Raw genomic sequence first — 15,504 nt, 5'->3', positions numbered from 1 at the left:
ATGACAATGATTTCTCATCAGATAATCAGAAACACAAGTAGAACTGCGTTTTCAAAATATAATTTATGTGTCAATATAGTTTAAAAAAATATCAGATATTGCATTGAAAAATAGAAATGTCATTAAATTCATAACACTTCTTTCTAAATCGAACCAGTGTCTTTTGAATATCATTATGTAAATTTAATTAATGTTTAAGAAATGGCAATACAAACAAAAGGCAACCGAAAGAGACTTACTTTCTGGGAAATTGATAATTTTTTTGAAAACACATGCCCTGTTGGTAATTGTCAGTCTGACAGTGTGAAATATGTGTTTATGGATATAGGAAGTGAAGCTAGACTGTTAATGAGTGCAGTGGCACCTGACATGAGACACCAGGCATGCTGCCTTGATTACAGGATGTTGATTACGTTAATGATCTTAACGAGATGATCACTGCTCAGATCTGTGTGAGATGGTTAGAGATGCCAGTACAGACTATTGATGAACAGTACAGGGACAATATTGAACACACTTTCAAATTCGTAGAATATGTAATAAATTTAGCAATGGTTTGAAGAAATGTAAAACTGAAAGTAATATCTACCATTAACAAAAAAAGATAAATTGAAAGTAATGGAATTAATATTATATAAATATTTGTTATTAAAAAAGCAGGAAAAGGTTCATGTGAACTTGTATGGAACCCTTAAATTTAAATCATGATCAAATACTTTAAAAGCAGAAAATGAAAATATATTTCTATTGTTTTATAGCAAAAGTATTTATTGTAAGAATAATAAAATAAATTAAGAAAATTTAATTTCATAAATTGTCAAAACATTTATATAAATAAACATCAAGGATGTGATTCATATAAGATATATATGATTCATGTAAAATATATCTAAACTTTTATATTCTCTTCCTATAAAACTGGTTCTCCAGACACTTCCTTGAGTATTATTTTCAAACTGTGCCATATGGCACTGCCAGGTGATTTGCACTATGTCACTGTAAGCCACTAATCACTGACCATGGGGGGCTCATCCCATGTAACAACATGTCAGTGGGTAATTGCAGGTAGGTAATACCTACCTGAGCTACCTGTATATTGTCAGTAATCAGAGGCACAAGCCCACCCATGGTGTCAGCCATGAGACCCATCTGTCACTGGCTGTACCAACATCCCTGATTGGTTGATTGGCACTACTACTCAGCACAGGATATAACCCCTGACCCCAGCCCACATGGCATTCATTCCCTGCTCTCAGTGCTGTACACATCTAGATTTACTTACATACTTACTTACTTGCATTCAAAATGGTTTGGTCAAAAACTGAGGAAACTGACCATCAGAAAACAGTCATGTTAAAAGGTAAAGAAAGTAACAAATGTCAGATACACCTGTAAATAATTACCAACTTCACTATGTTAAACTGTCTTTTTGTTTGCATTTGCCATGTTTTCTTATTTCTATATTTTATTTTACAGGACAACTGAAGGTATCTGCCTACATGAACTTCGGCCTGTTGACTGTTCACGGTATGTATTACTAGGCATTCCCAGAATCATCATTCGTGATATAATCTATATATTTATATTCAACGTGTATCATCAAAATATATTTATTCTACTGTAACTTCAATATTATCAGCATTTTTTATTTCAAGCATTACTATCCTCTACTATAATTTAAAATGTTTATTTGATATTTATGTTATTGAAATGTATTCTCATGATATTCTTTCTTCTCATTTCAGTCGTTCAAGCTCGTAACCTTTCCTCCAACTGGAAACCACAATGTGACTCATATGTTAAGGTAAATATATTATAACATGTAATAATGTAAATATAATATAACAAGATTTATTTAAAAATGTAGTTTATTTAAAGTTTATTTAATAGAGACTCTGAAGCTCATCCTGTGTTGTTTGTTTACACCCAAGCTGTGGTGACATGTGATTTGCCTCATGACACCCACTGAGTTTGTCACACTTAATTAGTAGCTTGGCTTAATGAAGGCCTGACACTGACAACTGAATTCATTTCACTAACAAGCAACACAACAATATTCCCTTGCTAGGTTTCTAAGTTCACCTATTTGTTGCTTTAGATGTCACTGGTACCCGATGAATCTCGCCGTACTCGCTGCAAGACCCAGGCTGTGTTGGACTCCAACAACCCCACATATGATGACAAGTTCTCCTTGTAAGTATATATATATATATACACACAATTTGTTTACAAAATGTATTTGTAAGCTTAAGTAAATACAAATATTATCATATTTTTCTACTTCTGTAAATATTACTAATCTCTACTATTTTTTCTAATCTGAAAAAATAAACAGACATTAGTTTACTATAGAAACTATTTAGAATATCTACCATCAAAGTAATTTGTGTTTTTACATATCTAAAACCATGTCTGCCTAACTAAAAATGAGCTGGCTCCATGACCGAATCACCATCAAATAATCACCAATTGTTAAATCCATTGTTCTTATCAACATCCCTTTGTTGAACGATTGTCTTGTGTCTCACAAGCATTGTCTGCTACTTGTCTCTTGTCTAGTCAATTTGATCTTTGTCAGACATGGGATGGGTCGTCATTAGGTGTAACATCATTAGTGATACTCACACCTTCAGTTTCAGAAATACCATCAAATTAATTTTTTTTTGATAATTTAATGTCATTTAAATTTCATGTATTTCAGAAAACTTGTATTTGATTGTTTGTTGATTGTTTTACAGTGAACTCCTTGATGAAGATCAGAACAAGCGTCTCCTGATTTCTCTCTGGCACAAGGACCAAAATAGCAGGTAAGCATCTTAAATAATTTTGAATAATTCATTTAGATCAAAATTGCAATTACAATTTTCATGTACTTGGTAATTTCAATTAGTCCTATAACAGTAACAGTAAGGTCCAGACTGTTCTAGCTGCTTGCACAGGTTGTGATTTCAGCAATGTGATCCCTATTGTATACAAAGATTATCACCCCCTTCCCATCTCCTGTGATGGCATTGTTAGCCAATCGGTAGTGTTGTTACAAGCAATGTTCGTATCCACCAGCCAGGTATGGTATGGACTAGCAATCACATCAGTCCAGACATAGTTAGTGCTGTACATTACATCAAAGGTAGATCCTTCGTTCACCTGGGTGTGAATCTAGAATGACCAAGGAACAATATTGGTTGGTGTAATTGATTACCACATTAGGGGCAGCTATATTAGGCCATGGTTGCTAGTAGACCCCAGTATCACTTCCAACTCTTAACACAGTAACATCTCAGCTCTACGATGGCTCCTAAGTCTTCAACTACTGATCTCAACATGAACATCAAGATTTCTAACAATAAGCCTATTCTTTCCAGCTTGAACGAGTTCCTAGGCTGCATGTCCTTTGGGGTGAAGCATCTTGTGAACCCTAACAAGGAAGTGAATGGATGGTACTACCTCCTTACTGAAGAAGTTGGCCGCAAAAAGCACCTGCAAGTCTCATCCAGACCCAAAACTTCAGCAGCCCCCCTTAAGCCAAAGAACAGTAAGTACAATCATAAATCCAAATATTAAATTTAAAAACAGAATAGATAATTTATCTAAGTTCCATCCTATAGTCTTATATCTTATATCAATTTAAAGTGAGTAAATATATCAGATTATTATATTTGTACTTGTCTCTTTTCTAGACTACCAGAACATCCCCGTCATCAACAAGGATGTTGTTGGTCTCGAGCCCATCACTGTCAACATGTACCGTGGCAAGAACGGCTATGGGTTCTCCGTCATTGACTCTTTCCCAGTCAAGGTCGGTCGTGTAGATGGTGCTTCTCCAGCCGAGATGGGTGGACTCAAGCAAGGGGACTGCATCATCAAGGTCAACGGCCAGAACGTCTCTCGCTCCACCTGTGTCAGCGTTGCCAAGCTTGTCAAGTAAGTAGCAATAGCAATTAAAAATTTATAAATATAACATTATATTACAAAAGTAGCAATACTTTTTATAAAGTTATAAATTATGATAATTATAAAGTTGTTTATTAAAGTTGTTAAATTTATCCATTTGTGTGTCTTCTATTCATATAATTAATTTCTCACTTGTTTCTCCAGACGTAGCAGTAGCAAGCTCATCCTTGACGTCCAACGTGAGAAGGAAGTTTCCATCGAGACCTTCGAGAAGTCCCCCTGGAAGCCCAAGGCTCCCATCTATGAGTCCATCCACAACAACTCCACCTACGACCACGACTCCTCCGACGGTGACATCGAGGAAACAAAGGCTGATCAGTGCATCTCTGTCGACCATGCCTTTATGGAAGACTTGGAGGAGGATGACTTCATCGCCACCAGCACCCCACTACCTCTGCTTCTTGGTGGTCATAGGGTAAGCATTCTGACTATGCGATATATAGAAAATAACTAAATAAATATATATATATAATAAAAATGTAGCAAAAAGTTGAATGCAAAATGGATAACCAAAAGGGAAATGTTCACAATACTTATGATGACCTTTTTTTTGTTTTCCAGACTGCCTACACTGGTCTTGCCGAGCGCCGCAAGCAGGAAGCTGTTCACCGCCTGATGAGTCTTGAGCTCGACTACATCGACTTCATGCATGCTGGTATGCAGCGCTACTCCCGTCCTCTTCGCCACTGCATCCTGTCTGCCCAGCAGCACAAGGCCGTCTTCCAGAACATTGAAAAGGTTAGCGGGCTTGACGTGCTCTGAACTTGTACCAAACTACCTCCATGGCTGCAGCAACTGAATTCCAGTGTAGATCATTTCATAGGATATGTGTAACTCTAATGGCATTGTAGGATATGTCAAGCTCCATTTGTAGATCTCTTCATGGGCCATTTGTTATTCAAATTGTGAAAAATGTCAATCCCAATGGTTCCTTAAGAAATAAAAGTTTGAATGTTAAAACTGTGTTACTTATTTGTTGACTTTTCTTCCTTCAGCTTGTGACCATCTCGGAGTACCACATCAAACAGATGCAGGATAACCAGCCCTCTATGTACTCGGACACCGATGACGACTCCCAGTCCTCTGAGTCAGGCCACTTCCTTACTTCCATGGGACTAATCTACCAGTCCAAGGTCCACATGCTCTGCCAAGCCTACGAGATATACGCACACGGTCTTTCTGATGCCAATGGTGTCCTCTCAGACCTCAAGAGGAATGAAGATTTCATCCGATTTGTCAAGGTATTTATATTTATTGATAAGAAAAAAAAAAGATTAAAAAATTTAATATCAATAACATTTTCTCTGAAGTAAAAGACATGATGTTGCCATTTCTCATTAGCTAACGGTTCCTCTTTCCTTTTTCAGAATCCCCAACTTCTCTCTGGTCAGCCCAGCATCTCCGCATTTATCTACCGTCCCATCCAGCACGTAAAGGAGCTGTACCAGGTCCTCCAAGACATCTTTGCCAACACCCGCAGCGACTCCCACGACCACATCACGCTCCAGCAGGTCGTTGACGGCATGCAGGCTTGTGTCAACAACATCACCAACTGCAGCAGCGCTCGTGTCTCCAGCTGGTCCTCACTAACCTCCTCCAAGAGCAAACCCAGCAGCGTTGACAGTGGCAGCATGAAGTCCTCCAGCTCCTCTGGTGGCAGCTCTTCCTCCTCCCACAAGAAGAGCGCTGGCTCCTCCATCCCCAGCTCCTACTCCATGAACACCATCCGCTCCTCCGTCGACTCAGAGGTCATGAGGATCCAGGACAGACTCGTGTTCTCCAAGAACGTTCCCGTGTTCCAGCTGTGCCAGGAGGAACGCCACCTTATCTACCAGGGTGATGCCTTCAAGTGGGCGGGGCGACAGTGGACCAAGGTGCACATGCTCATGTTTTCGGATGTTCTTCTCCAGGTGGAAGAAGAACATGACTACCTCCGTGTCCTTGAAGAGCCCCTCTTCCTCCGTGACATCTGTGGAATCGAAGCTCAGAGGAAGCATGGTATGTATTAATTTCTGTGAAAATCCACTTCTTCATTAATTTTAATCATTTTGATTTGTTAAATAAACTCATGAAATACAATAATGTCCAATAATACAAAATTAAATTAAATTGTGGTATTCTTTTATTGTCTTCCTTTACTTATAAATCTATTCTCTCCTTCCAGCAACTGAATTCATCCTCCACACATGCCCCAAGTCTCCCTGTACCGGAATCCCCATCCAACAGAAAATGGTTCTCAGAGCCCCCACAACGGAGGACAAATGTGTCTGGAAGTCCCTCATCGAGCAGCGTGTGTACTCCGTCCGCGGCTCCCTCCATACCTTCAGCAGCAGCAGCAGCGGCCACATTGACGAGATCTCCGCCCGTTCCAGCATCATCATCTAAGTGTTGTGTTCCTATGCCGACTACATACAGAATGATGGATAGACTGGATTATGTGTGTCATCTTCCAAAGACTTTGTTTGGATGTGTTTATAGTGCTCTGACAATGTGGGGACAACTGATCTGAAGTGTGATCCAAGTGCAATCTTTGTATAGTGAATTATTGTACATAGAAAACCATCAGCAATTGTCAATAGCAACTCTTTATCCTGCATTGCATTGTTACAGATACCTGCATGCACCACAACTACACAACTTCCTGTTCTTGCTATCCCATGTTGCAATATTGCTGTCCGATGGTTAAGTGCTATGTTTGTAGAAATGTCTCCGCTTTGTCATCTTGTCCATTTGTACATAGTCCGCTGTGCTGTAATCTATCATTCGTATTTATGTCTGTATAGTAATACAATAAATCGCAAATCAAAACAATTACTTTTTTTGTGCTGTTTGATGACTGAAGGATAACTGTTCTTAGCTGCAGCAAATGGTTGTCTAAGGCTGAAGAATTACATCCCTTGGGCATGTCAGAGACCCGTGCTTGTGGTTTATCACCACTGGTGGTAAACATGTGAGCTTTCCTTAGGGCTTTCCTCCTACTGTCTGTAAAATGGTGTTAAACCCAACTCACTCTGGTGTCACCTCCATTTACTGGAATATTGCTGAAAGCAAATACTCAGTCACACTTTATTAGTAAAGACAAATTCCACTGATGGATGCATATGTCTTTAGAACATGTTGCTATCAGCATATTCTGAAGGAAAACCCATGCCAGAATTGTGTCGCAGCAACTAGAAAGTCTAGATAGGACAACAGTAAAAACACCCTAATTTGAGGAATCAAATCGCATAAGGGAATCCAATAGATATATCCTATCTAACAAACTAATATGAACAAGTATGTTTTATCAGACAGTTTCATAGGAACTGTCAATTTATTATATTGATAAATGTATACAATGAAACTAATGTGTTTAAGGTGATCATATTGAAACTGTTGAAGTTTAATGATGTTTTGGGAGCTCAAGATAGACCCAATGTGTATTCTATAGATAATCAAAGTTGTTTTATATAAAATATATTAAAATGCGTCAGGGCTTGCAGAAGAAACTTTTATTGACCAGTATTGATATTTTTATATCAAAAGCCACACAGATGAGATTCTATACATCAACAAAATCCTTCTTCCGACCTACTTAATTTGTAAAAGGAAAATATCAGTGTCTTCAGTGTATAAGTACTGCTAACCAGCTTTAAATACAGCGAGCTTAGTGATTCTGGCTTCACAATGTCACAGGATGTTACAATGGCTTCCAAAGCATTGTGATGCTATTATCTACGAAATATCAGTTTATCACACCCGGTGGGAGAGAGTTTTGGATAATATATCGGTTGTTTTTTTTACCCTTTAATGAAAATTTCAAATTCTAGTTCCGGTTGGAGTGGTGGGGAGGTGTGATAAGTAGGTGCGTGTCTTTCTCTCTCGATATGTGTGTATGTTCGCAGTGTAGATGATATCATTTTATGGCTATTTCTCCCACCCCTTACCTCAACTCTAAAAGAATAGTTAAAAAAACAACTTTCAACAACGACCTACACTGGGGATTATTTCAGAAAAATTCCGTAAGTACACGCTTGGATAAACAAAATAGGGATTGGAATTACACTTATTTCCAATATAAATCGAAATGACCTGCATTTTTTCACCAATAGCTTAACATCGTTACGGTGTCTGCCGTACATAGCGCCAGAACAATTTTTCTGTCTGGAGATGTTTGAAACAACATCGTTGATTGGCTTATTACATGCAACAATATCGTCAATTGGCTAACAATGACATCACAGGGCTATAGGCGATAAGCATGATCTACGTGCTTGGAGGGACCACATGATCACAGACAATAGCGCTAGGAACGTGCGAAGTCTCACGCTAAGAATGCAGTAATGGACTTCAGTTGACTTCATACATTTCAAGTTATACATCACCTAACTGAAAAAAAGCTTCCGAAGATAAACGATATGAGAAGTTGGGAGGGGGTAGCTACTATAGCTACTGTTTCCACACGATGACAGGATTGACTTACGGATTTCAACTTATTTATTCTTTCAAGTCCACTTTGTCAACTCCGTTTTTCTTGATACCACAACTTCTAAAATGCCACTCAAGAGAAATTGATGTTTAAGTAGACGCAAGGAAAACAAATAGCTGACCAAGTACATATAGTTGGTTTAGTTTAACGACACTTAGAACAGTATTTCCGTTATTTAATGGCGTGTTAGCTTTACGTGGGGTTTGTTTGTTGTTTAACGGCGCACTCGGCAATATGACGGCGGTCTGTAAATAATCGAATCTGTACGCAATTTTGGACACGATGACATTATCAACCAAGTCACCGAGCCTAACTACCCGTTCCATTTAGTCGCCTCTTACAAGCATAGGTTGCTGGGGAATTATATTCTTAGCGGGATTCCTCACGGGTGCTGGAGGAATGCTCGAAGTGAAGACAAGTTTTACCGCTTTACCCACGAAGCATAATCAAGGCGAATATGAGATTCGAACCCTCGATTCTAGGTGTCTGGCATACACAAGGGATGAAAGTCCGCATGGCGAAATGCGATCCCAGGCACCGATCATGTCAATATAAAGACAACTGAAAATTATTTTTACGTCTGATAATGTGGAGTATATTGATTCATGGGTGGAATAGTGTCCTGCTTGTGCACACAGCAAACCACTTGTCAAGACTGCCAAGCGTAGATCGTTGCTCCTTTTGTGCATACGTGTATTGGAGTGAAAAAGAAATTCACACCTCACATTTTCTTTCCCTTGATGCTGTGGTACATATGTGAAAAGGAATGACTGACATGTCACTATAACTTGTATAATGAACACAAATAGTGCTGGGAAGAATTTGAATTTCTTTAAGGTTTAATTTTAAAATTCGCCATAAAGCCTTAGGGTGCCCGTGATGTCCAATTAAATACCAAAATAAACATTATTATTTAAATATGTAAGATGTACACATTTTTAATGTGAAATATTAATATTATATCTGAATAAAGTAATATACTACATGTATTCTTGGCGGCGTTAAACCAAAAAACAACATGTGAAGAAGTATGAAAATCGCCTTGTCATAAAGTGTGTGTGCAACGTTACGATAGCAACATGATTATTTATTTTAAAACATCATGGCAAACGAAACTATTTTAAGATCGTATTTATTATTTTCAAACAAGTTACCTAGCGTCTTATGTGATTTCAGTGAAGCTGTTATCAATGGGTAAAGAACAAATTAAGCAGTTTAAGGGGTCAACTTAGCCGTTTAGTTACCAATTGTACAACGGAGTAAGGTCCATTTAATCGCTGTTTAAATCCCCTTGTACGAACCATCCATCGTAATATCCTACATGCACGTTAACTAATATTCATTAAACCGTCTGCCGTTCAGATCACGGGTAATATAAGTAATATAAGTCTGTCCAAGACGTACCTTCATCAGGTATAACAGCAGCGGTGATTGGCTAATTGTATGTGAAAACACTACCGATTGGCTAACAATGACATCACAGGCGTAAAGGAAAGGGTGATAATCTCTGTATATGTAGGGATCAGCCATATTCCCTGAGACCTAGACGGGACCAACTAGACATTAGCGCTTTGTGTGTTAAACTTACTTTAAAAATGAATTAATTAAGTTGCAAGTGCGATATCGATTGCAATTACCGACCCAGCTGATGCACAGGTATCTGTAGGTCAAAGATGTTTAGAAGACTTTTATATCAAATATTTCAAAGAGTACCTTAGGCCTCTTCCTGCTTTTACCACCGGACACCTACTGGTTGCTAGCATACATACTGAACCAATAAAGTTAGGAATCCTGAATATCTTTTTGGGATATTTACCTTGTAATAACGTACAGGTATGCTCTGTTCTGTGAGAGTTGAACGGGGACACTTGCCACGACCAAACGACTCTTGCGCAAAAAGTTGTTTTATCATGGTTATAAAATGCCTTAATAAAGCTTTCAAAAAGGTTTATGTTAAACATGTGGAGAACATTTCGAAGTTTGACGGGGAATAAGATCCGTAGATATGGTCACGATGGTAATAATGTTTGACACAGCTTGTACGTTTGAGGCGCAGTTCTCTATACAATTGTCACATAGGGCACGATTTGTCCTGTAAACAGTGACAACCGTTAAAAATTGTCATCCAGTGAACAAATTATGTTAGGGAACCCTGGACAAAATTACTTTTTTTTCATCATTGTTGTATTTCTAAATCCACGGGTCTTTAAGTACACCTCACATTTCAGTTTCACGTTATTTACGGGTCGCTCTTGTCTGTCATACAGACCCTGATACAAATATATCCAATACAGCCCATGCAAGTCTATAATGTTTGACAAGTCCTGATTACTGCAGTATCTGGAAATGAAGAAAGTCTCTGGGCTCCTTTTTATTATATTTTATAACTATAATTTAACAACCGTTTTTTCTGTAAAATATGTTCATTTCAGAGACTAGATGTTAGTCTAGGGTCGCTCAAGTTTGATTTATACACGAGTCCAAACCATCATGTACTGCCCGTGGTCGAAATTATAGCATGACCCATGAACCCATGAACTGAACGCAAGGTTTAAAAGGTAAATGTGTCAATTCCGTGAAAGAATTCCCTAAAATGTCTCACATACTGCTCTAAGTAACTTCCTGTTTATAATCCGTCCTAGTGGTTACGACAGTTGGAGCTATGGCTGTTTGAAACAAAAACGTTTTAAACGGAAAAATGAGAAATGCAGTTTATGTGTAATATTTGTAATCCTATGAATGAGAGGAAACGTTTTAAGTGGGTTTGTTTACATTACAGCGACATTTATGCGTCTTGTAGAAGTGTTTAACCATTGTTTGAAAATTGTATCTGAGAGAAAGCTGATAAATGTAATGTGTGTGTTGAACTAAAACCTACAGCGCCACGCTTAATGTCGGCCGAATATTTCCATCAGTGTCCAACTTGCGCGTAGAACTCGATAAGGCCAAATACATGTGTTTGTTTTATGGATAGGCTCACCTTGTTTTACTGTAAACAAAATATTGAGTTTGAGTGAGTATAACCACTAATATCGGATGTAAGTTTCAAAGTCAATAAACATTCGATTTTGCCATGTTCTCACATTCTGTGTCATGATCCATCCAAACATACAATACCATCAGTATAGAATGCGGAGCAGGTTCAAGATAAGTCTGTCATATAGACTCTGAAACAAATATATCCACTACTGCCCACGTAAGTTTATAACAGTGGGCAAGTCTAGATTACTGCAGTTCTAAACATGGAGAGTCTTTGTGCTCCCTTTTGTTATATTTTATTCAGATAATTTAACAACTGTTTTTTTCTGTAAAATATGTTCATTTCAGAAACGAGATTTTAGTGTTGTTCAAACTGAAACCATACAAAAAAAATACTTTCATGTCTATGTTCGAAACACATCATCACATTACTCACTCTGTGATAATTCAAAATACGGTAAATACGGTAATACTATACACACAACACAACAGTTGGCTACTCTCGAACCGTCGGGCTATACACGGATATTGCGGTTCGGTCCCGATGCCGTTATAACGACAATACAATCAACACATCTTTAAAATTTTCGGGGGCACGGGTGGCCCAGTCGTCTGAGGCGCCGCGATTCGCTGTGCAGAGATGCGTCCCCTGGACACGCCAGAAACCTATGATTGTGAGTTCGAATCCCGGTTCACTCCGATTATGTTTCTAGGTTTGTCAGCACCATACCCGTGCTCGTGGGTTTCACAGAAGTGGTAAACGTCTAGGACCTGCATCACTTCCGGCTTTCCTCCCACATTAAGCTGACACGCCGTGATATAACTGGAATAATGTTAAAAGCGGCGTTACACCCAACTCACTCACTCAATTTAAAATTTTCATTAATGACAATTTTACTGAGGGACGAATTTGTCCAACAAGAGTGAAGTACAATGAAGGGCAGACAGTTTATTCCGAGGTGCATCTGTGAGTTATTGGGTTAATCATGCTTGGTGCTATCATCTTGTTAATTTGCGAAAGTATCCATAAATCGTCTCTCTTGACACCGACAGCGTTCGGCACATCAATCCATTAACACCCGATTCATCTCTCCAGCACGAGATGTCTGACTGTCATGTGATCTGTTCAATCGCAATTACTTCCAAGTTAACCAAATCAAGTGACATAACTCGTAACGCCACCAGGGGGCGCTATAAACGCGTGTTAGCCGACAGATGGCGCTTTGAAGTAATGGTCGATTTGAATCCACTAATATTCATATTCATTGAAGTATATGATTTGATAGATATAATATTCCTTAATGGAAGAAATTCACGTGGGTCGTTGTTCATTTCAAATGATCTCGGTAATGAAATCAGGAAGAATTGACCATTAGGTATTCTAGTTATTCTTCAACACAACATCCTTTGGGGTGTTTTATAAGTTAATGGTCGATATATTAAAGTTATAGAAAATTACTTGTCAAGTTGTGAACACTTAAATCGCCGTGAAATGTCGAGCTGATGGGTCACTGGGCTTTACGTGCATGCATACAGCTCAACTTTTGATTTTAGGGGAATTCCTGTTTCGTGATACACAAAACAGATCATTGTGGTTCTACGCCGCTTTCAGCAATATTCCAGCAAAAAACGGGGCGGTCGGGTAGCCTAGTGGTTAAAGCGTTCGCTCGTCACGCCGAAAACCCGGTTTTGATTCCCGACATGGGTACAATGTGTGAAGCCCATTTCTGGTGTCCCCCGCCGTGATATTGCTGGAATATTGCTAAAAAGTGGCGTAAAACCATACTCACTCACTCCAGCAAAAACACGGCGGTTGAAACCAGAAATGGACTTCACACATTGTACCGATGTGGCAAATCGAAGTTGGTCCTTCGGCGTGACGAACGAATGCTTTAACCACTAGGCTACCCCATGGCTATCAAATATATATTCAGAATCGCACTTGAAAGTGATGCGCACTCACTGACTCACAATCCTCGCACCCTTTACCCACATTCAGTTCACTGAGGTTGGGTGGAAACTGATCCGCACCCACCCACAAACCTCACATCCTTTTATCCACGTTCAGTTCAGATGGGCGGAAACTGATCCACACCCACTCACAAACCTCACATCCTTTACCCCCATTGAACTCAGGGAGGTGTGGTGGAAACCGATCCGCACCCACCCACAAACCTCACATCCTTTACCCCCATTTAACTCAGGGAGGTGGGGTGGAAACTGCTCCGCACCCACCCACAAACCTCACATTCTTTACCCCCATTTAACTCAGGGAGCTGGGGTGGAAACTGCTCCGCACCCACCCACAAACCTCACATCATTTACCCCCATTTAACTCAGGGAGGTGGGATGGAAACTGATCTGCACCCACCCACAAACCTCACATCTTTTTATCCACGTTCAGTTCAGATGGGTGGAAACTGATCGGCACCCACCCACAAACCTCACATCCTTTACCCCCATTTAACTCAGGGAGGTTGGGTGGAAACTGATCCGCACCCACCCACAAACCTCACATCCTTTACCCCCATTTAACTCAGGGAGGTGGGGTGGAAACTGATCCGCACCAAGCGACAAACCTCTCACCCTTTACCCATCACTGAGTATATAAGAAGGCCAAAGTTTCATATCAATTTTTTGTTATATTGATGCATATCATAATTAAAATGTTTTTCACACGAGGAGGTGTGTGTGGACAACACAGTAGTTAAAGTCCTCGCTCTTCACTACCAAGATCCGGGTTCGATTCCCCTCATGGTACCATTTGTTAAGCCAATGCTTGGGCTCCCCCGCCGTGAATATGATCATAATATTTCTAAACGCTAATTATGTATTGCTGATTGCTGAAAAAAACAACCAAAAAACAAAAAAACCAACCACTACTTTTCTTGATAATCACGCTGTGCATATCCCTTTTTTTTGTGGTATCATAATAATGTATTGTCACGAGTTGTCTACCTTACGAATATCTCGTTTGAAAGAACTGCACGTGCAGCACCCTAACGTGTTCTGTTTGATGAAATGACGATGTTTTCAATGAACAAGATCCCGTGCAATGATGGGGAAAGATTTACACCGAAATGTATAATTAACACTCATGCAAATAAAGCGTTAATTTGCATGTTTAAAAAAATCGGAAATGGTAATCTGTACGTTATCTAAGAATGTCTTATAATATGTGTAAGAAACGTAACTAGTTTGCGGTTGCGCAGGTGAAGGCCTTAATTTGACCCTTGTAAAGATACACAATGAATTGTTAATTTGACACTTGAAGAGTCTCTATGCTCCTTGAATTTGAGAAGCAATAAATTGAAGTGAATCAAATTAACGCCTTTCTATTTCCCCCTCTTTAAATACGTGTCACCAAATACAGATTAAACAGCAATTGTTGTTTATTCTGTTGTTTATTCTGGTGTTTATCCTGGTGTTTACTTTCCTCGCCCTCGTCCGTCATTACTCACTGATGATTCGCGCCCCAGGAGGAACAAAATGAAGCAATTCGAGCATTGAAATCAAAATCAAAATCTCGTGTAGTTTAATTGGACTTAATGTAGTAATTGCCACGTTGTCTTCTATCGGCCATTGTTCCTCGAATCTCGTGTCAGAAGAGTCTAAAGATTTCTCTACCCCCAGTCCGCACCCCGGGGGATTCCGACGTCCGTGAAATTGTCTCCCCTTTGTTTGAGCGGGATCAGGACGAGTTGGTCCGGGGGACAGGATGGTATCTCCCCCTCGGCGCATCAACTCAACCCCAGGGGCTTGTATCACACACGAACATACTCCCGTGAGTGAGCGCAACAGAACATACCAAGGGAAGTAACTGCTATGGGATTAAACATATTGTTACGTCACCATGGTGATGTAGGAGGCACGCGAGGGTCATTAGTCGCGTCCAGAATGTCGGGAGGTTCTACTATGACGTCATTGAGCTACCATCACGTTGAATCTGACACCAGTTGCAATCAAGAGAATGTATAGAGGAGTGTCACTTGCTGACAGTCACGTGTGTAACCTTTGCATCTTCGCAAAGTTTCGGTCGCCATTTTGAAATTTGTGAAGGACAGTATTTATTTAACATTGTCACAAATACATGACAACGTTTAAAG

General features: G+C 39.5%; 1 protein-coding gene across 1 annotated transcript in view; it reads left to right on the top strand.

Moving 5' to 3' along the window:
• The window catches only part of LOC124151085, a 30,571-nt gene extending 23,809 nt beyond the window's left edge, over positions 1 to 6,762 (top strand). Inside the window, exons 4-14 of the mRNA XM_046523386.2 lie at positions 1,477 to 1,527; positions 1,746 to 1,804; positions 2,099 to 2,193; positions 2,739 to 2,807; positions 3,363 to 3,532; positions 3,678 to 3,921; positions 4,096 to 4,366; positions 4,513 to 4,689; positions 4,947 to 5,192; positions 5,319 to 5,949; positions 6,116 to 6,762. Coding sequence (XP_046379342.2) covers positions 1,477 to 1,527; positions 1,746 to 1,804; positions 2,099 to 2,193; positions 2,739 to 2,807; positions 3,363 to 3,532; positions 3,678 to 3,921; positions 4,096 to 4,366; positions 4,513 to 4,689; positions 4,947 to 5,192; positions 5,319 to 5,949; positions 6,116 to 6,336 — 2,234 coding nt within the window. The 3' untranslated portion in view covers positions 6,337 to 6,762. The remainder of the gene's footprint in view (positions 1 to 1,476; positions 1,528 to 1,745; positions 1,805 to 2,098; positions 2,194 to 2,738; positions 2,808 to 3,362; positions 3,533 to 3,677; positions 3,922 to 4,095; positions 4,367 to 4,512; positions 4,690 to 4,946; positions 5,193 to 5,318; positions 5,950 to 6,115) is intronic.
• Positions 6,763 to 15,504: the final 8,742 nt, after the last annotated feature.

The sequence above is a fragment of the Haliotis rufescens genome, unplaced genomic scaffold (genome assembly GCF_023055435.1).
Source record: "Haliotis rufescens isolate VD_foot unplaced genomic scaffold, xgHalRufe1.0.p SCAF_8, whole genome shotgun sequence".
In the NCBI taxonomy this organism is placed as follows: Eukaryota; Metazoa; Mollusca; class Gastropoda; order Lepetellida; family Haliotidae; genus Haliotis; species Haliotis rufescens.
The sequence above is the reverse complement of the archived record's forward strand: the minus strand, read 5'-3'. Positions and strand labels throughout refer to the sequence as shown.